General features: G+C 41.3%; 1 protein-coding gene and 1 long non-coding RNA gene across 5 annotated transcripts in view; one reads left to right on the plus strand and one right to left on the minus strand.

Annotated features, from left to right (window-relative positions):
- The window catches only part of LOC110255476, a 170355-nt gene that overhangs the window by 47619 nt on the left and 95659 nt on the right, over window positions 1–27077 (plus strand). Inside the window, exon 2 of the long non-coding RNA XR_002335835.1 lies at window positions 4796–4866. This is a non-coding gene — a long non-coding RNA (uncharacterized LOC110255476). The remainder of the gene's footprint in view (window positions 1–4795; window positions 4867–27077) is intronic.
- Window positions 1–27077, minus strand: part of COL28A1 (collagen type XXVIII alpha 1 chain) — a 171050-nt gene that overhangs the window by 5601 nt on the left and 138372 nt on the right. For 3 of the 4 annotated variants that reach the window (XM_021063396.1, XM_021063395.1, XM_021063394.1), the window contains exons 28-33: window positions 23879–23947; window positions 23263–23343; window positions 23138–23173; window positions 17652–17688; window positions 15256–15810; window positions 12878–13035 (exon numbers count right to left, since the gene is read on the minus strand). In XM_021063396.1, coding sequence (XP_020919055.1) covers window positions 12878–13035; window positions 15256–15810; window positions 17652–17688; window positions 23138–23173; window positions 23263–23343; window positions 23879–23947 — 936 coding nt within the window. The remainder of the gene's footprint in view (window positions 1–12877; window positions 13036–15255; window positions 15811–17651; window positions 17689–23137; window positions 23174–23262; window positions 23344–23878; window positions 23948–27077) is intronic. The other variant, XM_021063397.1, reaches the window with a different exon arrangement.

Here is a 27077-nt window from a genome sequence, read left to right on the forward strand (position 1 = left end):
AAAGTACAGGTCAATTTCACTGATGAACATAGATGCAAAAATCCTCAACAAAATACTAGCAAACCACATCCAACAATACATGAAAAGGATTGTACATCATGATCAAGTGGGATTTATCCCAGGGATGCAAGGGTTCTTCAATATCTGCAAATCCATCAGTGTGGTACAACACACTGAAGAATAAAAACCATGTGAGCCTCTCAATAGACGCAGAAAAAGCCTTTGACAACAGCCAACACCCATTTCTGATAAAAACCCCTCAGAAAGTGGACATAGAGGGAACCTACCTCAACATCATAAAGACCATTTTATGACAAACCCACAGCTAATATCATTCTCAATGGTGAAAAGCTGAAAGAATTCCCGCTGAGATCAGGAATAAGACAAGGATGTCCGCTCTCACCACTGCTCTTCAACAGAGTTTTGGAAGTCCTAGCCACAGCAATCAGAGAAGTAAAAGAGATAAAAGGAATCCAAATTGGAAAGGTAGAAGTAAAACTGTCACTATTTGCAGATGACATGATCCTATACTAGAGAATCCTCAAGACTCTACCAGAAAACTGTTAGAGCTCATCCATGAATTTGGCAAAGTCACAGCATACAAAATTAATACACAGAAACGGACAGCATTTCTATATACTAGCAATGAAAGATCAGAAAGAGAAATTAGGGAAGCAACTCCGTTTACCATTGCATCCAAAAGAATAAAATACCTAGGAGTAAACCTACCTAAAGAGACAACAGACTTGTACTCGGAAAACTATAAGACACTGATGAAAGAAATCAAAGATGACACAAGTAGATGGAAAGACATACCATGCTCTTGGATTGGAAGAGTCAATATTATCATTTTGACTACCTGAGGCAATCTACAGATTCAATGCAATCCCTATCAAATTTCCAAGGACATTTTTCACAGACCTCGAACAAAATATTTTAAAGTTTATTTAGAAGCACAAAAGACCCAGAATAGCTAAAGCCATCCTGAAAAAGAAAAACGGAGCTGGAGGAATCAGGCTCCCTGACTTCAGACTATGCTACAAAGCAACAGTCATCAAAACCATATGGAAGTAATGCAAAGGCAGAAATATAGATCAGTGGAACCAGGATAGAAAGCCCAGAATTAAACCCACACACCTAGAGTCAACTAATCTATGACAAAGGAGGCAAGAATATACAATGGAGAAAGGACAACTTGTTTAATAAGTGGTGCTGGGAAAACTGGACAGACACATGGAAAAGAAGGAAATTAGAACACTCCCTAACACCATACACAAAAACAAAATGGATTAAAGACCTAGATATAAAACCAGACACTATAAAACTCCCAGAGGAAAACATAGGCCAAACACTCTCTGACATAAATGACAGCAATGTCTTCTCAGATCCACCTCTTAGAATAATGACAGTAGAAACAAAAATAAACAAATGGGACCTAAGAGAACTTAAAAGTTTCTGCACAGCAAAGGAAACCCTAAACAAAATGAAAAGAAAAAAACCCACAGAATGGGAGAAAATCTTTGCAAATGAATCGACAGACAAGGGATTAATCTCCAAAATTTATAAACACCTCCTACCACTCAATACCAAAAAAACAAACAGCCCCATCAAAAAATGGGCAGAAGATCTAAACAGACTATTCTCCAAAGAAGACATACAGATGGTCAAAAAACACATGAAAAGATGTTCAACATCATTCATTATTAGAGAAATGCAAATCAAAACCACTATGAGGTACCATGTTACACCAGCCAGAATGGCCATCATCAAAAAGTCTACAAACAATAAGTGCTAGAGAGGGTGTGGAGAAAAAGGAACCCTAGTACACTGTTGGTGGGATTGTAAGTTGGTGCAACCATTGTGGAAAACAGTATGCAGATTCCTCAGAAAATGAAAAATAGAACTACCATTTGATCCAGTAATCCCACTCCTGGGCATCTATCCAGAGAAAACCATGAGTTGCAAAGACACATGTACTCCAATGTTCATTGCAGCACTATTTGCCAAGACCTGGAAACAAGCTCAATGTCCATTGACATAGGAGTGGATCTAGAAGATGTGGTACATATACACAATGGAATATTACTCAGCCATTAAAAGGAACGAAATTCCAGCATTTTTAGCAACATGGGTGGACCTAGAAATTATCATGCTAAGTGAAGTCAGTCATACAATGAGACACCAACATCAAATGCTTTTACTGACATGTGGAATCTGAAAAAAGGACGCAATGAACTCTTTGCAGAACAGATATTGACTCAGACTTTGAAAAACATATGGCTTCCAAAGGAGACAATTCGGGGGGTGGGCAGATGCGCTGGGGTTGTGGGATGGAAATCCTATAAAATTGGATTGTGATGATCACTGCACAACTATAAATGTAATAAATTCATTGAGTAATAAAAAAAAAAAAAAGTTTACTGGGGAGTTCCCATTGTGACTCAGTAGGTTAAAAACCCACCTAGTATCCATGAGGATGCAGGTTTGATCCCTGGCCTCATTTGGTGGGTTAAGGATCCAGCATTAGTGCAAGCTTCTAGGTAGGTCAGATGTGGCTTGGATCTTGAATTGCTGTGGCTGTGGAGTAGGCCGGCAGCTATAGCTCCAATTCACCCCCTAGCCTGGGAACTTCCACATGCACAAGTACCACCTTAAAAAAAAAAAAAAAAAAAAAAAAAAAGTTCATTGGGCAGCACACTTCTCTCTTAAAGGAATTAACTCAGCCCCTAAATCCCGACCTTCTTCACTACCTTAAGGCCTCAGAAGTTGTTATCTCTTGGAGTTTAGGAATACATGCTTTCTTTTTCAATCACATCATCATTTGGGAATTTTGATAACTAGAGCATTAAACCTCAGGTTCTAGAATAAATTAAATAATTTTTTTTTCATAAATAAGAACAATTTTATCTTTTGGCTCCGTGAGATTTCAGTTTATTTAAACAAATACATAATTGTTATAGTTTGCCATGTTTATAATTATTATAAAAGCAAACATGTTCATTGAAGGGCATTTAGAAAATCTGGACAAGCAATAAAAAGAAATTAGAAATCACAAGTGATTCCACCTCCCAGAAATAAACCAGGTGGTTTCTTCTACGTGCATATATTAAAAATACATACATACATACATACTGTATGTTTGGTTTTCTGGGCTTTTTTAAATTTAATGCGGTTCCAAATACTTTACTGTGACTCTATAAAACCATTTTGAATATAGGATATATATAATTATGATGGCCTTTTTTAAACATTTAGTTTATTCACTTTTTTTTTGTCTTGTTGGAAACCACATGTCTGATTCTGATCAAAGAACACACAGATTTAAGCCTTTTGAGACAAACTTCTCTCCAAAAAAGTTTTACCAACTTGTACTCCCACTAATATCTTTCCTTAAACAATCACCATTTATGATACATTATGATTGGAAAGAGAGAAGAAGTTGGATGGTGAAAAGTTCTTCAACTCATCTATGTCTTCCGCCTTCTCCACACTTGCTAACCCTGCCTCACACCTCTCCCGGAATACCTTTCAGTTCCTCCTGGCCTTCATTCTGCCTCAGGCTGCCAACCTTCCCACCTCCGCCCAGGAACAGTTCTCTTTCCTGATAACCCAGTTAGTACTAATGCTCCCCTTCTAGAAGGTGCATGGTTAAACTTTAATCCTCTCCTCTCCTTTATTTCTTGTTTTGCAATGTGCACTTCCCTGATAAGCCATGCCACATTTCTCTTTTTCTTTTCCTGCTTTTTCTTCCTTATTTAAAATCTGGAGAGCATGGAATAGTAAATACTTGCCACTGATAAATTCAGAAGGGGTAAGAGAAAGATGGAGAGAGAGGGGACTGGGGCCACTTTGGACTCATTACTCTTCTAGGCTTTAATGTCATCATTTTAAAATAGGAAATGATTAGACCCTAACATACTTTCCAACTCTGAAACTGTAATTTAAGCAGCCCCCAACTTTACTGATAAAATATACACCAAATACATGACAGTGGCTGCTTCTAGAGGGAGGAGGAAGAGAAAGAGACTCTGAAGAAAAACGGCAGGGACTTTAAGAGTGATGAATAAATGGAAAAACCAGTTATGTCTGGGTGGTGGGCACCCTGCTGTTTCTTATATGCATTCTCTGTATTTTTTTTTTAAATAAATCTTAAACCTAAACACAACAGGCTGCCTATCAGCTCTGCACATTTTTGCTCCCACCTCACTGGTCCACCACAATGGTCCCCACTCCAAGCACAGCTTACACAGTAAAATAGGGAAGAGGAACTAGGGGCGCATGTGGGACCTCCGCCAGGAGGCCAGGGCTGCTTCGTGTAGCAACACAAGCACATGTGTTGTTGTCAGTCCCTTTCAACCTTAGAGCAGATCTTTAAGGAGAGGAAAGTAGATTTCTAGCATCATCCAATAATGGGAATAGAAGGTATAACCTAAAGGAGAACTGCTAGCCAGGTGCCAGAAAATTCCAGAAGGTCCTTTGGTTTTTGATTTCCAAATATTTTCCTTGTAGCTCAGTACCCAGAGCCCAGACAAGCCCTTCAGACCTGAGCTACTGGCTTGTCTGGGTGAATGCAGATGATCATGTGCATGACCCCATGTGCTCAGACTTGGCCTTTCCCATCTGTGCAGGTCCACGTTTCTCCCACCTGGCTATGGGCACTCTGTTTCTGCCTGGCTCCACTGCCAGCACCTATCAGGTTCTGACCTTGATTGACTCTTCCCAGGTGATAACACTTCTTTGCCAGGTCTCTTAGTATTCAAGCACTTAAACTGAATGCTCTCTATTTGCATTTAAGGTTGCGGAGGACTGCAGGAACACCCCAAGTTTAGGCTGCATCTACCTTGATCAGCTACAGCTTTCCTAGAGGTAAACCGCAGGATTTTATTCTGTTTAACCCTCTCATTCACTAATGTAATATCCTCCATTCTGGACTGCCCAGTAAAGGTTTTTGACTGATCTGATCACAAGCTTTTACAAAAGGAAGTATATTGTGATAATAATTCCCTATTCTACAAATGAGGAAACAGAAACCTTAAGAAATAGGTGAGTCACCTAAATGTCAAATGGTTATCAGATCTCATTTCTAAGATGTCATTCAGGGTGAGATACACTATAAATTTTAAGTCTAAAAAAAGACCACGGCATACTAAATGGATGCATCCCAATCCCTAAAATGATAAACTAGGAAAAGTATAAACTTTGGAGACAAGGAAATGAAGGATTTAGCTTCAGCATTGGGGCTACAAGCCAAGTTTCCTGACATCCAAATCTGGGATATTTTTTCTCAATCAGTTTGCAATATGTTATTTTTTTTTTTTTTTTTTTTTTTTTGTCTCCATAGAAAAGGAACTCTCCTAAGGCTAATAAATCTATGATTAGCCATATATGATCCTTATACAGATACTTCCCCAGAAATACTAATTATTAGTGGTTATGCCAGGTTTTATCAAGAAGAATTTGAGTGTTTTTGACTACCACAATCAGAGAGCAATAGTTTTATTTTATAAACAAATACTTGTGGTTTGACCAATATAGCCATATCTGTATATGTGGCTTAGTTGAGGCCATTTACAATATTTAGGTCTGATTTCAGGAAATCAACTTAATTTTCATGGCAGTGGAGAAACTAAACTAATATCAGGCATAGTCCCAAATCTTTCAAAAGCTTAAAAAGCTTTGAAAGTATTGATTATGTCCTTTGGTAGGCTACTTCATTCAATAGTGAGTATAACATGATTGAGTAACCTATAAAATTTATTTGAATAGGATATAGGAAGAAAATACAGATGTATTTAAATATTTATGTATTTTTCCTACTCTGTCATGGATGCTTTATACCAAGTTAAAGTATATGCCATGGTGTTAATAGACAGGTTTTTAAGAAAATTCAGCCAAAATGGAATTACACGTAAGAGAAATAATTCAATGATGTTATTTTTAAATTGAAGTATAGTTGATTTACAATGTCATTTTAACTCCTGCTGTACAACAAAGCAATTCAGTTATGCCTATATATACATTCTCTTTTTTAAACAGTATTTTCCATTATGGTTTATCATAGGATATTGAATATAGCTCCCTGTGTTATACAGTAGGACATTGTTTATCCATTGTTTATAATAGCTTATGTTGGTTAACCCCAACCTCTCACTCCACTGCTTCCCCAATCTCCTCCCTCTTGGCAACCACAAGTCTGTTCTTTATGTCTGTGCATCTGTTTCTCTTTCATAGATAGGTTCATTTGTGTTATATTTAAAATTTCACGTAAGTGATACCATGGTATTTTCTTTCTCTTTTACTTAACTTAGTATGATAATCTCTAGTTGCATCCATATTGCTGCAAATGGCATTATTTTGTTCTTTTTATGGCTGAGTAGTATTCCATTGTATATATGTACCACATCTTCTTTAGTCATCTGTTGATGAACATTTAGGTTGTTTCCATGTCTTGGCTATTGTGAATAGTACTGGTATGAACATAGGGTTGTATGTATCTTTTTGAATTACAGTTTTGTCTGGATATACCTCCATGAGTGTATCATATGATAACTCTATTTCTAATTTTCTAAGGAAACTCCATACTGTTTTCCATAGTGGCTGCACCAACTTACATTCCTACCAAAAGTGTAGGAGGGTTCCCTTTTCTTCACATCCTCTTTAGCATATATTGCCTGCAGATGTTTTAATGATGGCTATTCTGACCAGTGTTCAGTACTTCATTGTAGGTTTTTTTTTGTTTTTTGGTTTTTTTTTTTTGTCTTTTTGCTATTTCTTGGGCCGCTCCCGTGGCATATGGAGGTTCCCAGGCTAGGGGTCCAATCGGAGCTGTAGCCACCGGCCTACGCCAGAGCCACAGCAACCCAGGATCCGAGCCGCGTCTGCAACCTACACCACAGCTCACGGCAACGCCGGATCCTTAACCCACTGAGCAAGGGCAGGGATCGAACCCGCAACCTCATGGTTCCTAGTCGGATTCGTTAACCACTGCGCCATGACGGGAACTCCCATTGTAGTTTTGATTTGCCTTAATCTAATAATTAGCAATGTCAAGTGTCTTTTCATGTGCCTAATGGCTATCAATGACATTATTTTTAAAAGAGCAAAAAATAAAGTAAAATGATACCATCAACAATGGATAAACTGAAGAGGATATAGAAAAGAGAGATGGGATAAGACTTTTTAGCATATTATTAATATTGATAAGAAATTATGAGGTTCTGCTCTAAGATAGTAGAGGTACTGATGAGGAGAAGGGAATTGGGAGCATAAATCAAGGGATAATAAGAACAGATCAGAGACAGGAGGACCAAGTGTGGAAGGTACAGTGAGAACAGAGCTACAGGTGTATCCCCGGTTTCTTGCCAGGTTCCTGGCTGGTTGGTTAGGAATATACCACTGGGAAGGAAATCTAGAGGAGCAGCCCTGTGGTTATATTCCATATGAATCGCTGAGGGACACTGAGAAGAAGACAATCAAAATATGAGTTTGGGACCCAGGAGAAAGACCTGGATTGGGGAGGCAGATTTGAGAGTTTTAGCATACATGGCTTTGGAAGTCAGAAAGAGAATATGGAATAAAAGAAGCAGGCTATGAGCAGATATCAGAAAAACTGAGTTTAATACTAAGGAGTAAACAGAGAAAAAAAGTCCCAAAAGCAATGAGAAAGAATGCTTGGAAGGAGGACAAGAAGAGAGAGGACTCTCAGAATAAAAAAAAGAGATGGCATGGTATTAAATGTAAAAGAGAAATTGGGTAAGAAACTGGGCAATTAAGGATTTGGCAATTAAGGGGTTGTGCGTTACTCTTCCAGCAGAGCTTCAGTGGCATGTTGGAGGCAGTAGCCTGACTTCAGAGGGTTTCCCAAGGGAATGGTAGTGAGGAAGGAGTGTAAGCCAAAGGGAGATGGAGGGAAGGAGAGAGAGAGTATGTGTGTGAGACAGAGATAGCAGAGACTGGCCTGAGGAATAATTTTATTATACAAAGATAGAGATAGGACAGCAACAAAGGGGAACTGTGAACTAAGAGAGGTTTGGGGCCTTTTTTAGATGGAAGTCTGAAGCATATTAACTGACTCTAGGGTAGGAGTCAGAGGTATTGGCAGGAAAGGCACCACACTGAAGGAAGGTCCTGGTCTTGGAAGAGGCAGGAGGGACTGGGCCTCAGAGAACAGCATGAGATTAACAAGGGTCACATCGGAGTTGAGGACAGAGCCCACAGTCAGGTTTTAGGATGAAGGGACTCATCCAGGGCCAATATCAAGGCAGAACCTACTTAAGGCTCTGGTTCTCGAAAAAACTGCCAATGGAACCCTCGTTTCAGAAGTGGCCTCCCTTAGATGGATCTTGAGATGGATTAAGAGTGAGTAAGGATTGTAGAGAAAGGAGAGTAACAGATGTGAGAGATAGAGTGAAAATTAAAATGGAGATCTTTGAGCAGCTTGATGACAGTGGTGGGCAGGGGAAGTGAGGCAAGTGGGCAGGGGAGTGGGTATGAGGTTTCACTGAAAGAGAGGGTGGGGCCAAGCCAGGCTGTATTAGTTTTCTGTAATTTACATGGATACAGAATATCCATTTCTTCCATGGAAATGAGGAGCATGCATCCTCTGCTTAAGGCTGGCATTGGACTTTACAATAGGACCCTATCAAACAGAAGCAAGAGATACTGTACGTCCCCCTTTTTTCTCTACCACACCTCCTCACTTCATGCAGAAGCCCCTCAGAGGGACTTTTCTCATCCAGACTGGCAGTCTCCTTCCTCATAGAAATTCCACAGCCTCCTTTCTACAGAGAGAAAGAAATCTTTGCTGCTAGTTATCTAAGTTATTTGTACTCTGGGAATAATTTTTTTGCAATACAAAAAATAAGCTTTATGGAAAGGGTAGACAGGGTTTCTTTCCTTTCTACTCTTTTTAAGGGGAGAAAAAAATCTAGACTATTGTTATGAGAAACCAGCTCCAGTGAATAAATACCCTGTACATCAAAATTACTTTATTAATAAATTTAGAATGACCAAAAAACGTGACTTCATGCAGGAAATTAATATACTTATTTGCTTAATGGGCCATTACTGGATATACCCACTTGGTCTGATTAAGTGGTGTTTACTTGATTTGATTGCACTGTTCCCATTCACATCCCGGAAATCTTTCCCCAACCTGCCACACCCAGAAAGGATAAAGGAACATGAAGTGCCAGCATGGTTAGTTCCGTGAAAGATAAGGATTTCCTATGTACACAAGCTTTTTTTATAATTGACACTTTTCATTGAAGAAAATCTTCAGGTTTCTTTTTTAGCCCTAGGTGGTATTTAGCCTTTGTCTGGTTCCTAAATATCTCTTGAAAAGATTTTGACAGATTCACATTACTTCAGATATTTGGATACTGCAATTAAACTTATAGATGGATGTGCATCCACAGATATATAAATGTTTTTGTATTTATGTGTATGTGTATACATTATATATACTTACGATGGAGATCTAAATGTGAATATAAATGCATGTTTGTTCAGCCTAATGTCTACTAGGAACATTCATTTTTAAGAATTCAGTCTTAGGAGTTCCTGTTGTGGTTCAGCAGTACATGAACCCAGTTAGTATCCATGAGGACATGGGTTTGATCCCTGGCCTCGCTCAGCAGGTTAAGGATCCAGCATTGCTGTGAGCTGTTTATAGGTCACAAATATGTCTCAGATCCCGTGTGGCTGTGGTGTAGGCTTGCAGCTGCAGCTCTGATTCGACCACTAGCCTGGGAACTTCCATATGCTGCAGGTGCAGCCCTAAAAAGAAAAGCAAAAAATACAGTCTTACTTCAATACTTCTGCATTGCAGAGAGAGTCAGGGTGAGAAAGTCTGGAGACAAGAGGGGCTATCCAAGTTCAAGTTCATTGCAAGCTCCCACTATCTCAGTCAGAGGCCCCCTATGGAGGTCCATGTGATGCTTTGTTTCCTACCATGTGACTCTTGATGTTATAAATTCAAACTATCTTGGGTTTACCCTTCTTATGCTCTCCTCGTTCCAGCTACTAGATACTTCATTTGTCATAATCTATTAACATCACGTGTCTCTCTGGGTATCTGACTTCCTCTGTCATGACACCAGAGACAGTCTTGCTGTACCTCATTCTGTGTCATTGCCTTGCATGTCACTTTGGTATAAACTAAGCCCATTATTTTCCTTCAAAGAATCCTCCCCTGCCTCCTGCATTCTTCATCTCAGTAGATGGTGTTTGAGTTCACCTTTCTCCAACCTAGAAATCCAACTGTCATCCTCAAACCATTTTCCAAACCTCAAACCACTCAGTTAACTAAATCCTGTTCATTCTACCCCAGAAATGGCTTTCCAACCCGGGCCTCCTTTTACTCCAATGGCACCGTCTTAGTTTAAGGTCTCATCATCTCTCACCTGGCCCATTATTCCCCATATCCCAACATCCAGTCTCCTCTCCTCCATTCCTGCTATTTATCTTCACCCTAAAACCCAGTGTGACCATATGACCTTTGCTTTAAAAACTCCTCTGCTTTCTCCTGGTTGCCTGTCCTATGAATGAAGTTCAAGCTCCTTGGCTTGACACATGAAGCTTTCATAATTAGTCCTCAAATTGTCATTTTAACTCTCGCCATTTTAGCATATATACTCTTGGCTCCAATTAGATTCAATTTGTCCTTATTTTTTAAGATGCCATGCCTTTTGGATTCCCATTTGCCCAGATGTTCCCTCTTCTTGGAAATACACTTCCCTGTAGGCATGCCTTGAAAAACTTCCTTATTTTAAAACTCAGCTCAACATCACTTCCTCTGTAAACCCTTGCATTAATCTGCCCTGAAATTAACTGCACCATTTCTTCAGCTTCAGCCACAACTCTGCTAAAGTTCTTAGTACTCCTTGTACTTACTTATCCTCTGATAGACCAAGACTTCTCTAGGGTAGGAACTGTGTCTTAAGAGGCATTACCTAACACTGCAATTAGGTGATCAATACCTGCTGCTGAACTTCATGAACTATAAGGAGACCTCAGTTTGGGCACCACTTGCTAGATGAAAACTTACGTTCACACTGTGTAGGAAGTTTTTACAAAGGAACACAGATTGACTAGGGGAGGGACAAAGGGGTAAGTCACACAGCAGGAGGAGATAGACTGTGTACATTATCTTCTATGATTTACTTTAAAGTGCTCAATAAAGACCAGGGCTGGAAACTTTCATGGCCAAATCTGAGTCTTTATCTGTTTGGGGAAATAAGCTTTATCTGAACATAGCCATTTTCATTCATTTAATTACTGGCTATGGTTGCTTTTCTACTTCCAAGGCAGGACTGAGTCACTGCAACAGAGATCAAGTGGCCGGCAAAAGGCCAAATCTTTACTATACAGCCCTTTACAGAAAGGGTTTGTTGACCCCCTGATACAAGCCACGTGGTATAAATGTGTGTTAATTTCAATCTACAGTCCAGGAGCAATCTGTCACTATATGAAATTACCCATCTTGAAGTCAGTTAGTATTTAATCAACTATAAACATATTACAGGTCTTTCTGTCCTTTTTTGAACATAATATAAAAATCTTACAAGTCCTAAACTCTGTCCCCATAGGCATGGCATCCAAGGCCAGACTCCTGAATGATCCTGGGCCCAAATGCTGATTCAGAAGTGTCTCAGGGCTTCAGTCCAACAAGACACTTGAATCCTAAGGCTGGAATATTATTACGCTTGCTCATAACGAATTTTTCATGCCTATGAAGGCTTCATAAAAGGGCAACAGAGGAACTTGACTGAGCTTACACATCAGGGGCACTGCTGTATGCCTGGTTGCTCAGTGATGTCCAAATGTGTTGCAGATATCAGCCTACCACTGAGGTAGTTTTAACTTGGTGGGGAAGAAGCTACAACACTCATTCACCAGTAATAATGAGAGGCTTTCCAGTTTTTAACCTAAAAGAAACTAACAATTGCTCGTGACCTGATTGGTGGAAGTTAATGCCCAGAAGCTTGCAATCAGGACGAGCACATCTTTATTTTATTTATTTATTTATTTTTGTCTTTTTGCCATTTCTTGGGCCACTCCTGAGGCATATGGAGGTTCCCAGGCTAGGGGTCCAATCGGAGCTGTAGCTGCCAGCCTACGCCAGAGCCACAGCAACGCGGGATCCAAGCCACGTCTGCGACCTACACCACAGCTCACAGTAATGCTGGATCCTTAACCCACTGAGCAAGGCCGGGGATCGAACCCGCAACCTCATGGTTCCTAGTCAGATTCGTTAACCACTGAGCCACGATGGGAACTCCAGGACAATTACATCTGTCAAGCACATTTTCATTCAGGAGGTTTTTCTCTCATGCACACGTAAAGGGGGAGTTCTGAAATGGAGCATCTACCTTGTGCCATACATGTACAGAGCCTCCCTCCCTGTTCCCGGATGCAACAGTGGGAGAGTGGCAGGCTGAGTGAGCATGGGTGCACTGGGAAGAAACTTGAGAGGGTGCAAAGTGGGGAGCAGATACATGGACATATGAGGGAGAACTGTGACCCAGTATGAAAAGATCTGCCAATGTGGCAAGTGGGTGATTCAAACAGTATAATATTAATCTGGTCTAGTGTATAGGATTACTTTTGGTGGTGGCAGGAATATAATAATATTATTTGCAACATTTAATAATTATAAAATATGGAACTATCTTAAAATCTCATATTCATGCTGATAAGCCCCAGAGCTCTTTCAGAACTAGAAATCTAGAGACACAAATACAAATATTTAGGGCCAAGGGCCTGAAAATAGGCATCCTCAGTTGATTCTTGACAGCATACGGCAGCATGTCCTTTGATATAAAAGAGACTGACTACACGATTTTAGGCTAACAAATTAAGCAAGAGAGTTACTTACATACTCAGAAATTTCTTTCCGGGGCTCTGGAGTGGATTCACTGAGTTCTTCCCCTGATAGCCCAAATCTAGGTTCAAGCAGTGGTGAACCCAAAACTTGGAAGAGGTAGGATTCAAAATCCTCACAACTTTTTTTAAATAATTTTTGCTTCAGGGTATCTTTTAAAAGAGAAAAAGAAAAGGGGTTAATAGGAACAATGAAACATCACTCAAAACCTGTTTAAAGAGCTCTTCTGGAGTTCCCATCGTGGTTCAGTGGTTAACAAACCTGATTAGCATCCATGAAGACATGGGTTCAAGTCCTGGCCTCGCTCAGTGGATTAAGGATCTGGTGTTGCTGTGAGCTGTGGTATAGGCTGCAGACACAGCTTGGATCCCACAGTGCTGTGGCTCTGGCATAGGCTGGTGGCTACAGCCTTGAGTGGAACTCCGATTTGACCCCTAGCCTGGGAACTTCCATAATAAAAAAGACAAAAAAAAAAAAAAAAAAAAAAAAAGAGCTCTTCTGTGCTCTCCTTAAAATAAACTGAACTTTCCCATCCCTTGACATCAACCATGAGGGGAACTAAGTTGTTTTTGTGGGTGTTTTTTGTTTTTTTTGTTTTTTTTTTTGTCTTTTTTTGTCTTTTCTAGGGCCGTACCTGCAGCATATGGAGGTTCCCAGGCTAGGGGTTGAATCAGAGCTGTAGCCACCGGCCTACACCAGAGCCACAGCAACGCGGGTCTGTAACCTACACCACAGCTCACAGCAACACTGGATCCTTAACCCACTGAGCAAGGCCAGGAGTTGAACCTGCAAAACCTCATGGTTTCTACTTGGATTCATTAACCACTGAGCCACAATGGGAACTCCAAGGGAATTTAGTTTTAAAGCATTTTTACATCACCTGTAGAATAATTAAATAATTTAATAATATACAATGGGAGTTCCCATGATGTCTCTGCAGTAATGAACCTCCTAGTATGCTAGTATCCACAAGGATGTAGGTTCGATCCCTGGCCTCACTCAGTGGGTTAGGATCCAGTGTTGCCATGAGCTGTGGTGTAGGTTGAAGACACAGCTTGGCTCTGGCGTTGCTGTGGCTTTGGCATAAACCAGCAACTATAGCTCCGATTTGACCCCTAGCCTGGGAACTTCCATAATAATATACAGTGGCTCAATAGGCAAAAGAATGACTTCAATGCTTGTTACCCAGAGTGTTGGCTAACTGCGAATTACCCTGTAGAATTAGCAAGTCTTGCCTATAATACGTTTAACAGGCGGTTACCTATGGTTTCTGGCATTGCAAAAAGCCAGCTAGTCAAAACACATACCCCTCACTGCTTAGAACAAATGACTAACTCCTTTGGTGAAGATGACAATGCTTTTCAATTATTAAAATATAACTTCTCTCTGAACTGTGTAATATTTCTGGCCATTTTAACACATTAACAGCCCAGTGAGATTGAATAAACCAGATAAACCCTCCAGTCATCCAATGGGGTGTTAAGGGACCCCAGGTTAGAAAGTTCTGGAGAAAGCGGGAAATGGAAAGTGGGAAGGTCTGAGTGTGGTCTGTTCTCCTTAGGGCTAGCCAGCCTGGTACCCAGAGGAGGCTGGGGGCAGCCTGAGGTGATGATGGCCTGTGCCCAGCCACATCAGGTCAGGCTCCTAGATGGGTGGAGAAGGAAGGAAGAGGTCAAACTGAAGCCTGCAAAGGTGTTAAGCATAAATTTTACTTATTTCACAAGCTAGCCAAGTGTGGGCCCTGCCAGAAAGAGCTAGCAGTTTCCAAAGAACTGGGATGTTTCATTATAAAGTGATACTGATCGCAGTTTAATCACAGATGAGTCAATGTCTTAAGGCCTCACAAGGAAATACCAGTTCATGTGAAAGGGCAAAGCAGCATAGCAAAATCCATTGGATCAGGACTGAGTGTAGGAAGAATAGGCAAAGTTGTTAAGATCAACTCCTGACATCAACTTGTTTACTCTCCATTAGGTGTTTTCATAAGAACAGAGAATAGAAGAGAATAATCAAAGTCACTGTGTCTCTCATCCCTTAGGATCACCATACTTTTTTTTTCTCGCTCATCATGTACTTCTTCTGATTCTACGGCTATTTTCTGCCTTGCTCCTGGCTTGCTCCATCTCTTATCCAAGTTAGGGAACTTTTAGAAATGAACTAATCTCAGTAATGCCCCCAATCCTAAAAGACTGTATTCTCTGAACTAAATGATACGAAATGGTAATTTGTCTTTGCCTTCCTGAGTTTCTGTGTTACAAATTAATGCTGATAAAAGCCTCATTAGCCTCCTGATTTCCATTCAGGATAATCCAGTGATGTGGTACTTGGAAGGGCAGTATAAATTCCTTTCTCCTGGAGCTGAAGCATCTTACCTTGAAGAGTAATGAAGTCATCAAACTGATAAACGTGCTCACTATCTGGGTCGGTAGCAATTAGATTCATTTCTTTGTGGAACATCTCGAAGTTGGGGTCATTTTTCTTCACCACGCCAATCACAAATATTTCCACATTGATATCACTGGCGTTCTTCACCACATCTGTCAGATTCTTTTCATCCCGGGTATCTGTCTGCCCATCTGTGATGACCAAGGCCACCTTCTTCACCTCCGGCCTGGAGGCTTCAAACATGCGGTTGGCGGCGTGGAGAGCTGTGGCCGTGTAGGTGCCTTCCCCCAGATACTGCATGTTGTCCACCGCCCGCTTGAGGGCGTCCTTGCTGGAGAACTGTGTCAGATGAGCCACCTCCTCCACCTTATGGCTGTAGTTGATGATGCCTATGCGGGCCGTGGCAAGGTCCAGAGCAACCCCGTCTGTCAGAGTCTTCACGAAGTTTTTGATGATCTGGAAATTCTCCAGCCCCACGCTTTCTGAGCTGTCAATCACAAAGAGTAGCTCTAGCGGAGTCTCTTTGCATTTACGCCCACAACCTATAACAGGCATGTTGAGATAGAAGAATAGCAGGACTGAAAATTAAAACATCACTGATTGGTAGGAGGAGAGGAGAGAGGGGAAAGGGATGAACAGGAGAGCTGGATGGTAACCCTTCTTTCTGTACCCATGAGCACAGCAGACAAATGCCTTTCTGCTTTCTATATCTGACTTTTTTTTTTTTTCCAAAAATATATGGGGAAAAAAAACCTCACAAAACCCCAAAATGCTGTAGAGGATAAAATAATAAACTCCCATGTGCCAGTTTGACAGATTAAAAAATAAAATAGTCTTTTTAGCATCCCTGTGCATGCCTTCCTGAATCCATTCCCCTATCTATAAGAAATAGCCACGAATTTTTTTTTTTTTTTTTTTTGCTTATCTAGGGCTCTACCTGCAGCATATGGAGGTTTCCAGGCTAGGAGTCTAGTCCAAGCTATAGCTGCCCGCCTCCAAGCCACCTCTTTGACCTACACCACAGCTCACAGCAACACAGGATCCTTAACCCACTGAGCAAGGCCAGGAATTGAACCAGAAACCTCATGGTTCCTAGTTGGATTTGTTTCTGCTGCACCAGGAAGGGAACTCCCAGATAGCCACTATCTTAAATTTGTTCTTTATCATTCCACCATTTGTATTTAACCTGAATCTGAAAGCTAATATTTCAGTCTTCAACCATATCCTTATGTGAAAATGCAAGTTTGCTCATTGACCAATGGGTAAAGGGATGAAATTTTTAATTGTGGGGAAAAGATTAGGGCCTTTAACTGGGTAGCTGCCCCTATCTATTCTAGTTCATGTCCCCAGTCACCTACAGTGACCACTAAGGCAGCTCCCATCTATCAAGGAGGCCAGCAGTCCATCCACAGGATGAAACTGTTTAAGGGGCATGACCTCAGGATACTAGTCAAGAAGCAACTTCCCTTTACGGCTTATCATTCAAACCGGTTGCGAGAGTCATTAGGCAATAAAAATTATCAGGTTTCCATTCTTTTATTTGTATCCTCTGTTGCCCAACAGCCCTACCACAGTAAATCATTAGGAAATTGGGTGCTATTTTGACAGTGCTTCTAGAACTCAGAAGCAACGTCTAAGTTGGCCTGTCACTATAACGAGTCCTAGGCTGATGCTTAAGGTCTGGAAGTTTGTGGGGGAACAAATCAGTTCTGAGGTTCTCTGTATAGAAAGATACTATTCCTGCCTCTATTTTAAACACAGAAGTTTCTCTAATCTCCATTATCCATGAACTGCTTGCCTCTTGGCTACTCATTTTGCTTTACTTCCTTGTTCTGGTAACTCTCTTTTAATCCTATTTCCCCATAGAAGATTTTAGGTAGAGCTGTGACACAGGATGGCCTCTGTCCTCTTGCCTTTGAAGTGCAAGACTCTAGATGCAGGGCTCAGAATGCAATTTAAAAAGACTTTTGGCTTCAGGAAAAGCACAGACTTTATCATCACCAGCTCAGCTGGACTCAAAACACCTGTTAGGCCCCTATAGTCATGTTTCCTTTGTTGTTCTTTTCCTGTCAGGTTCAGGTAAATGTCACTGAATACAAATGAGCTCTGTGCTAACAAGCCTGGCTGCCCACAGACTCTAGGCTGGTATCTTCACACTTCTTAACTACCCTGAAATTAGGATTTTCTTTTCTAAAATCAAGATTCTCACAGGCCCTCACACTGCTTCCCTTCTGTTTCCCACCAGCTTTGCAAATGAGCTTGAAACTTTCCCACGAGCTCTATAGTCTGTATCTTCTTGGGAGCCCACTATCTTGACAGCACAGAACCTAGTGGGGTTGGTACTTCAAAGGGATGGGTTTTTCCCTTGATGGTCGAATCTTACCACATATTTCAAAAATAAGTTTGATGATTTCTTCTTTCTAGAGGAAAAGAGGAAAAGTCATTAATTGTATAACCATAATATTTTTTCCCTGTCATCCGAAAAGATATGTCTTGTGTCACAAAAGATGTCTTGTTACAATCAGCATTGGGCTATTTGACTTACTCTTTCCACTGCAGAAAAAATAACATAGCACAGAAGCTAAAAGTTGGCTATCACATAACATAACTGAAATGTGTTTGAGCTGGGAAATATAAAAGCTCAGATTTAGAGTTCAAATTAGAGCTCCAGTATTCATCAGCTGTGTGACCCTGGGCATTAAGTGACCTAAGGGTGTCTGTGTCTCTTGACTGTGGTGGAACCGAATGAGGTGACATAACACACAACTCCTTAACATGGGATCTGGCCCCATATGTACTATAGGTAGTACTTACCACATACAGTCGGCCCTCTGTATCTCTGGGTACTGCATCCATCGATACAGAGGACTGACTGTACTATGCAATTTCATATGAGAGGCTGGAGCATCCAAGCATTTTGGCATCTGCTAGGATGGGGTAGGGTGTCCTGGAACCAATCCCTTGCAGATACTGAGGATGACAGCGGGTATGGGCAATGCATGCTTTCAGTTACACGATTTAATTCACAAGTGCTGATCAACTAAGACAAGCCTAAGGACCCAAAGATAATTCATTCTATGCTGTATTCTCTTCTCTTTTTTTCTGAACCAGTCCCCAAACTTGCAAGTCTCCTCCCCAGTTTCCTAAGACTCTAACTTGGGGTCTTCCATGAACTGTCCCTGGGTTCCTGAATGCACCTTCCTGGTTCTGATGTTCACCAGCTCCATCAGAAGGGCTGAGATGATCCGGGTCCCAGGAATTAATTTGCCAATGTCTTGCCCTGAGTGGTGTGTTTACAAATGACTGGGTTGGGACTGGAGAAGTCGGGAATTTAAATCTGCCAAAGACAAGAAGCTGACGGATGATGAACCGAACAGATAAGAGAAACAGAAGCCCAGAAAATCTCAACAGGAAAAACCAGTAGACCTGATCTAAGATACAATTTAACATTTGCAAAAGTAATGTTTTACGGGAAAATATCTATGCCAGAACTGGGGTGAAGGTAACACAGCCAGTAACATATCTTAACAGAAGCAAGTACAGAGAATATTCAGGGCATTTTTACTTAATTTTTTTTACTCTAAATTGAGTAAAAGCCAATGATTTCATATGGCTATAGAAAGAGAACTCCCAATATGAGATATTTTTTAAATTATATAAAACGGAGTCAACGGTTATCTTTTTTTCAGGCTTTGTCACATTTAGAGAGGTATGTAATATATCTGAAACTAGACTATGTCCAGAAAGGGAAAAATATACATATTAATATATATTATGTATCTAGGAAGAAGAAATGTTATGTATTTAATATATTTATGTTTAATTTTTTACAAGTAGAAAAAATACTATATACCATGTTTTATGATTATAGTTTTTCACTTTACATCATAATTAATTTCCCATATTAAGTATTCTTAAATATTTGATCACTGAAGTCAGACGAGTGGCCATTTTAATGCTCTAGTTGCAGATTACCTGACTCTCCTTCAGAAAAGTTGTAGTAACTTCTACACCTCTAACAATAGCACATAAGAAAACCTGTTTTGCTTTAGAGACACAATACTTGTTATTATTATTATTATATAATCTTTGCCATTTGATGGAGCAAAATATCTCAATGTTTTAAATTACATTTATTCCATTATTTGTGTGGCAAAATTTTATGTGTGCATTTCCAAATGGTATTTACTTGCGTACAGTCTTTGTATGTCCTTTGTCCATTTTTTCTATTAGAATATTTGTCTTTTATTGACTTCTAAGGGCAATTTATATATCAAGGTTGCATTTTAATCCTTTTCATTGTGCTTTTATAGCATAACCAGGTCTAATATGCTGCCCCTAGTCATATGTATCAATCCTTTTCTTGTCTTCTTTGCTTGTAAGTCACTGGAAGAATTTTAGTCTTTCCACTAAAATTGCTGAGTGACCACTTTGGCTTCACAGTGCCAATGATGAAGGCATCAAATTTATATTCCTCGAAGGACTCCTGTATTTATAAATACTGTGCTACTGGATCAGAGCCAAAGAACTGGGCTAATCTGCCAGGAATAGCAGGGGTGGGAGACTGGGGGGGGTGCTGTGGTCCAGGGGGCGGGGGGGAGGCAGATGCACTCTGACCAGGATGAGGTGGGGTGCAAAGAGGAGGAGGAAGAGCTTTCCAGACAGGGGACAAAATATTTAAAGCACAGTGCATTACATTATTTGAGTCAGCTTATGACTTAGGGAATGTGACAGAAAGAATGACAGGAAATGTGGAAGACAGATGAACTCTAGAAAGCCTGCGTGTCACATGGAAGGGCGTGGACTGCTCCTGAGCAGTGAAGGGAGACATGGTGCATAGCAGAGAAGAGATCCAGTTGTACTTTTATTTAAGAAAAGTGATGGTGGCAGCCAGTGGAGGGGACTGAGGTCCCTGAATAGTTCAGGCAAAGAAAGTAACACCGGAAAGCCATGGTGCTAATGATAGATGGGAAGGAATGGCCTGGAGGGACATTTCAGGAGATGAAGGAGCTTGGCAAGTGATTGAAAGAAAGGATGAGGGAAAAAGGAGTCTAAGAGGCGAGTGATGACAGTGCTCCTCTTTGGGACCAGGAGGGATGGAATGGGGACAGGTTGGCGCTAAGGAAGATCACTGGGCTCAGTTTGAGCCAGGCTGACTTTGAGACACCCATGGGACAGCCAGCTGGCAATGTCCAGCAGGCAGCAGGATGTCAGGTCTGGTGCTCAGGACAGTGATTCAAGCTGGAGGCAGATTCAAGTAATGCCAGTGTACAGTTGGCTGTTGAAACGGGGATGGCAGATGAGATTGCATCTCTCCGCCATTTTTTAAACCAATGTGACTCCTCTCCATGCCCCTTTGTCATGCTTATTCTTTTCTATGCTTTAGTATAAAAATATTTTTCATGCCCCATATAGCTTTACTGTGATATTAAATTAGCCCTTTGAAACCGTACACCCTCCCCTGCCTTTAATAGCTATCCCTCCCTGACACTTTGAAGACAGGGAAGACAAGACTGAAGGCAGACACTGGAAAATACTAACATTTAAGGGATAGGTGGAGAAATAGTCTTTTTGAAGCAATTTGGAGTGAAGGATTAAAAACCTGAACTCCAAACTCCATCAATGGTATTTGCCTCTTAAGAGAAGAGCTTGTTAGTCTGGAATGAATCTGCACCTGGTAGTATTTGGGACTATATCTGGTGAAGGAGAGGAAAGAGGCCTTCCAAGAGTAGCACCCATGGGCAAGCAGCCTGGATTTGGTATCAGACAATTCAACTCTGGCTATGTGGGCTCTGCTACTTGTCAGTGATGGGATTTAGGGCCTGTGGCTCAAGCTTTCTTCAATGAATTTTCATGTCTTCATCTGAAGTGGAGATCCTTCCACCCACCACTTGCCTCATGGACTGTCACGTGGATTAATGTGGGTCAAGGGCAGGAGAGGGCTGCAGCCTATAGCCTGTTCCTCATCCTCACCAGTCTTACGCTGCTCCAGGCCTTGGCCAGCATTTCTGTGGTAAATCCAAGCTCCATCAAATCCCCTCAGAATACCTGCCCCAGGATTTCCAGTCGTGGCTCAGCAGTTACAAATCCAACTAGTATCCATGAAGATGTGGGTTCAAGCCCTGGCCCCATTCAGTGGGTTAAGGATCTGGCGTTGCTGTGAACTGTGGTGAAGGTCAAGGACACGACTCAGATCCTGCATTGCCATGAGCTGTGGTGTAGGCTGGCAACTGTAGTTCTGATTCTGCCCTTAGCCTTGGAACCTCCATATGCCACAGATGCAGCCCTAAAAAGTCAAAAAACAAAACCATGCCCTCTGGGCACCTCATGCATACAGGCCAGTGCTGTCCAAAGTTGTGGCCGTTCGGGGAGGCAGTTCTGAGCTCCTTGATATCCAGAGCACAATACAGAGCTCTCTGGAGAGAGAGTGCTCAAGGTGGTTGTTCCCCTTGGCCCTGAGGACTCCTCCCGTGGTGGAGGGGTGGAGATAGGGGTCCAGGGCTCATGCTTTACATAGGCCCCCCTGGCGCCCTGTAGTACTGGGTCAGAGTGGCATTGATAGGATAAAGCCTAACATTGTACCTCTCACATATTAGATTCTCACTTAACGCTGACCTTACATTCTGAATGCTAGAAGTAGGGAAGAGTGAAGGAAGAGATAATTTGCATTAAGTCACACATCATTTTGTCTGCTCTGGACCCATATATCACTTTGATCATGGTATTGATCAAACTCTAGATGAACATGCTTTGCTTGCCTTTCTTTCCATTAGGCTGTGAGCACCTTGAGTCCGAAGACATAGTCTTATTCTCAGCTGTTTCCCCAGGGCCAGTCTCAGACACTGACCTAGGATATATGCCCAATAAATGTTGGTGAAATGAATGAATAAATGCCAGGATGAAGGAAACCAGTTCCCCTCCCCATGATGGGGCAGAAGGGAAGGGGTTAAGCCTGTGCAGAATATTCCTCTAGGCGTTTTATACACCTTCCCCTCTTACTCTTGAGAAACTGCTGCATCTCTAGCCCCTTCAACCACCACAGGCGTCTGGGGAGGGTCTGACTTGAGGTCAACACAACAATGAGAAAAAGGCAGATGGGCCAAAAAACAGGTGCAGTTCTGTCTGTCACATGCCCAGCTCTCACTTTCCCACCTGGACTCCCACCCATGGCTTTTCCTGGCACTGTACACAAAATTAGCATTCCCAGACCTCCACCCACCGAAGAATCAAAAAGGGGGGGAAAAGAAAGGTCCCTCTTTCTCACCTCGAGGAGATGCAGTGCCTCAGAATCAGAAGGGAAGAAGCAGATTCTGCTATAGAAATTCTAGAACTTTCCCACCTGGTGGGACTTTTGAGACTCGGTTTTTCATTTGTCATGGTGCAGAGAGAAGAATAGGAAAGAGTTTGTACATCTTCATAACTGTTTGTTGAATAAGTGAATCAGTCCATAAAAATCATCTCAACTTTGTGATTGCTGTTCTCCTCAGAGCACTTCCTGAAGGAACTATTTCAGGGTAAAGAGAGCCCCCGTTCTAAAATGTGAAGGGCCATGTAAAATAAAGTCTCATGTTCAGTTGGCTTCTTTTAAACAGCTCACCTCCTTGTTAACATTTCTACCAGGGGTCAGAGGGGGTAGTAACATCCCTACCAGGATGCCAGATAAGGGCTCTGGGTGTTATGCCTCCCCTCATGCTCTGATTCAATTACCTTCTGCATCACAGGCAGCACAGAGCTTGCGGCAGTGCTGTCATTTACATGGCAACCATATCAAAAGAAGTCATGCTTTTAAATGTAAACCACGTTTAAAACATAAACACAGCAATCCCATAAGCGCAAACCCCTCAATTACCCTGTAGGACTGATACTTACTGTAAGCCCTTGGTCTCCTTTTGGTCCTTGCAACCCCTACTTAGTGGAAGAAGAGTAACAGTCAGTGTAGGTAGGAACCAGATAATATATACAATTACCATAAGACTTTAAAAATCACTTCTTGCCTGTTTTCCTTGAGATCCGGGATCTCCAATTTCCCCTTTATCACCTTTCTTTCCCACATCGCCCCGTTCTCCATGCTCTCCCTTTATGATGTAACGAAAAAAGAAGCTTAGAATGCCAATGTTAAAGCCAAATAAGAAAAACTCTAAGATCTGATTGATTTGCAACTGTGGTATCCCTTGAACGCCCAGGGTTCTTATTTACATGCACACACTACATGAAAAAAATGGTGCAGGGGGCCATTTTATTTAATCCCTGCACCATAACTCATGATGGACCAGAGGCCTCAAGGCCAGGAGACCTTGAGATACCATTGATCAACTCCCTGCCTATAGGAACTTCAACTATCATAGAGTTTAACAACTGAGTTATCTGTTATGTCTACATGATATCGGAAGGATTTATTCCTTATGAGCTGGCTTTTGAGATGGAAGAAAATGAGATTTCATAAAGTAAGCATGTTTGGAGTTAGGAAAATCAGAGCATAAGGATTCTCTTTCAAATGGTTTTTTCCCTCTGAGCATCAAGAGTGACAAGGGAAGGAGAGCTCTTCCAGGGTTTAAGTTAAGCTATTGAGATCCTAAACCTAAGCATTTTCTTAGGTCCTGGAAGACTTACCTTCTGGCCAGGGAGGCCAAGGCCTGTCATGCCCTTTGACCCTGGAAAGCCTCGAGGTCCTTGCTCCCCCTGCACAGAACATGAGAGAGGGGTGCTCCTGTTAATTCCCCAAGATAACTCAGAATACTTTGGGTCAAACACACACTTGGACTTCCACAGTTGGATGATAGCATTATCTAAACCTGAGGAGAAATATACATAAAAGTCAGATGGGTTCAGTGGTTTGCTAGTTAAAATTTAACTGCTTCTCTGAGGTAGAAGCCAGGGAGCCAGTTTTAGCATTTGTCTGTTGTAACCACTCCTGCCTCTGCCTCTTTCAGACTATGAACCTGACGTCAACCAGTTCACAAATAAAAAACAGCTGTTATTTCAGTTGTACTATTACTGGTGATTTTTATAATCTTTCCATTTTTCTACACTTTTGTTATGTTGAAAGCATGTGTTATCTTAATAATCAAAGACTTAATAGTCAAAGGATTTACAAGCATCTCTCCCCAGTTAAGGCCAAGGAGTGTTTGTATAACTCACCGTATATGGTTAGTTCCATCCCTGATAATTTGTAGCAACATGAATATGTTTATCTAAATTTAATACCTCCTCAATTTGGAAAGGGAAAATTTTCCTTTAGGGACTGGTTTGTAACCTTCCCTATCATATCTTTACATTATCTACTGCTCCTGCACTCCGACCCTCAAAACCACACAGGTTGAAGGTTTTCATGATGTTGAACACAGAAATCATCACTGACAAGTATGTAAAGTCATGGCACTGATGCGGCTTGGATCCTAGAGTAACCCCTTAACTGTAGATGATAATTAGCAGTGAGTCTGTGACAAAGGTTTGAAGGACCATGACCTCCAAGGGTTTGATTGGCTTACCTTTAGCATCCTTCTCAAAGGTGTTCTGACCACCCACACCCACTGGAAATTCTGGTGCGCCCAAAAAAAAACCTCAGACCAGCTAAATGAGAATCAAGGATGGGGTAGAGGTAAAGTATGCATTTTGCCACAGGCTTGCTAAAGCTCCAGGAGACAGCATTGCCTTTAGAAGGTCACTCCTGGAAGGGGACACACAGGGTTGCCTGGAGACCATTGTAGCTTTAAGTATCAGCATTATTGAGCCCCTTTTTCTAGCTCACTGGCTTTCAAGCTTTTTTAAAAAAAAACTTTTTAAAATTATTAAAATAGGAGTTCTCCTTATGGCTCAGGGGTAATAAACTCAACTAATATCCATGAGGATGCAGGTTCCATCCCTGGCCTTGCTCAGTGGGTTAAGGATCCAGTGTTCCTGGGAGCTGTGATGCTTGGATCTGGCATTGCTGTGGCTGTGGTATAGGCTGACAGCTACAGCTCCGATTAGACCTGTAGCCTGGTTATTTCCATATACCACTGGTGTGGCCCTAAAAAACAAAAACAAAAACAAAATTGTTAAAATATTACAGACACACAAAATGTATATAGAAAAAGACAAATACCAATATACCACCATATTAAAAAGTGCTCTAGTACAGATACCATTGAAACCCCCAATGTATCCAATCCTATTCCTCAAAAGAGAGAGGAAACCTCTTTCTAAAATTAATGTCTCATTTTCATCAATTTTTTTTTTTTTTTTTTTTGCTTTTTAGGGCCACACCTGTGGCATGTGGAGGTTCCCAAGCTAGGCATAGAGTCAGAGCTGTAGCCGCCAGCCACAGCCACACCAGATCTGAGCCACCTCTGCAACCTATGCCACAGCTCATGACCAGATCTAGACCCAGCATTGCCGTGAGCTGTAGTGGGGGTCGCAGATGCAGCTTGGATCCCACATTGCAGTAACTCTGGTATCCTCAGAAGGATATCAGTAAATGACAGTTTGTTTTCTAAGATTTTTTTTTTTTTTTTTTTTTTTTTTTTTTTTTTTTTTTTTGTGGAGGAGAATGAGGACATCTTTATTCAACCAGTTACCTAGTTGAAGATGCCGTGGTGTTGTCAAGGAGATGCTTGGAAGCACTGGTACCTGAGTTGGGGGGTTGTGAGGGTTTCTAGCCAGAGGTAAGAGAGATTAAAGGTTCACAAGAGAACTTTCAAAGGAAATCTGCAGCTGGCTCTGGTCCAGCCACAAAGGACAGAATAGTATGAAAAACAAAAGGAGCTGGGACTAGGGTTGTGACGATGGATTGATTATCATCAATTTACAAAAAGTGGATCCAGAAAGAACTTGATACCTTTCTGACAATTACTAAGAATAATTATCTAGGAGTTCCCGTCATGGCTCAGTGGTTAACAAATCCGACTAGGAACCATGAGGTTGTGGGGTTGATCCCTGGCCTTGCTCGGTGGGTTAAGGATCTGGCATTGCCATGAGCTGTGGTGTAGGTAGCAGATGCAGCTCCGATCCCGAGTTGCTGTGGCTCTGGTGTGGGCCAGGCGGCTATGGCTCCGATTTGACCCCTAGCCTGGGAACCTCCATATGCTGCGGGAGCAGCCCAAGAAAAGGCAAAAAAAAAAAAAAAAAAAAAAAAAAAAAATTATTTATTTTACAACCTTTCAGATTCCCATAGCAGCTAATCTAGAAGATGTACAATAAATATTTGTGACTAGCTACATTTAAGAAATGACACAATTTCTTTGCAAAGTTAAAAGCAACTATGCCTTCAATGTCATGCCCTGGGGGAAAAGCCTCAGAGTAGCCAATTATCATGTTAGAATCAGTTCCTTGTTCAGGAATTTATTTCATATTACTTCATAATATAGACATTTTATAAATAACTGTTATTACTGTACCTATTCCAGGCAGCTGGGTTTCCCTATAATAAAGGCATTTTTAAAAAACCGTATTTCCCATCAAAATATTTGAAGGTTTCCTATAATTTTCAGAGGAGAAAGTCTGGCTAAAAGCATTTAACAAGTCCCTGCCTTAGCTTAGCCAAGGTGAATACTATGCATTGAGATTTTTTTTCTTTACAAGTTTCAGGAAAATGATAGGCAATGACTTCAGGGTGGGTCAGAAGCCACTGCAAGAGTGAACCTGTCTATCTGAAGGTACAATTAAGTCCAAATTTCACACCCAGATTCTTAATCACTATATCTCATGCTTAGCTCTTTCTTTCTTTTTTTTTTTTTTGTCTTTTTGCCATTTCTTGGGCCGCTCCCGCGGCATATGGAGATTCCCAGGCTAGGGGTCTAATCGGAGCTGTAGCTGCCAGCCTAGGCCAGAG

The sequence above is a fragment of the Sus scrofa genome, chromosome 9 (assembly GCF_000003025.6).
Source record: "Sus scrofa isolate TJ Tabasco breed Duroc chromosome 9, Sscrofa11.1, whole genome shotgun sequence".
In the NCBI taxonomy this organism is placed as follows: domain Eukaryota; kingdom Metazoa; phylum Chordata; class Mammalia; order Artiodactyla; family Suidae; genus Sus; species Sus scrofa.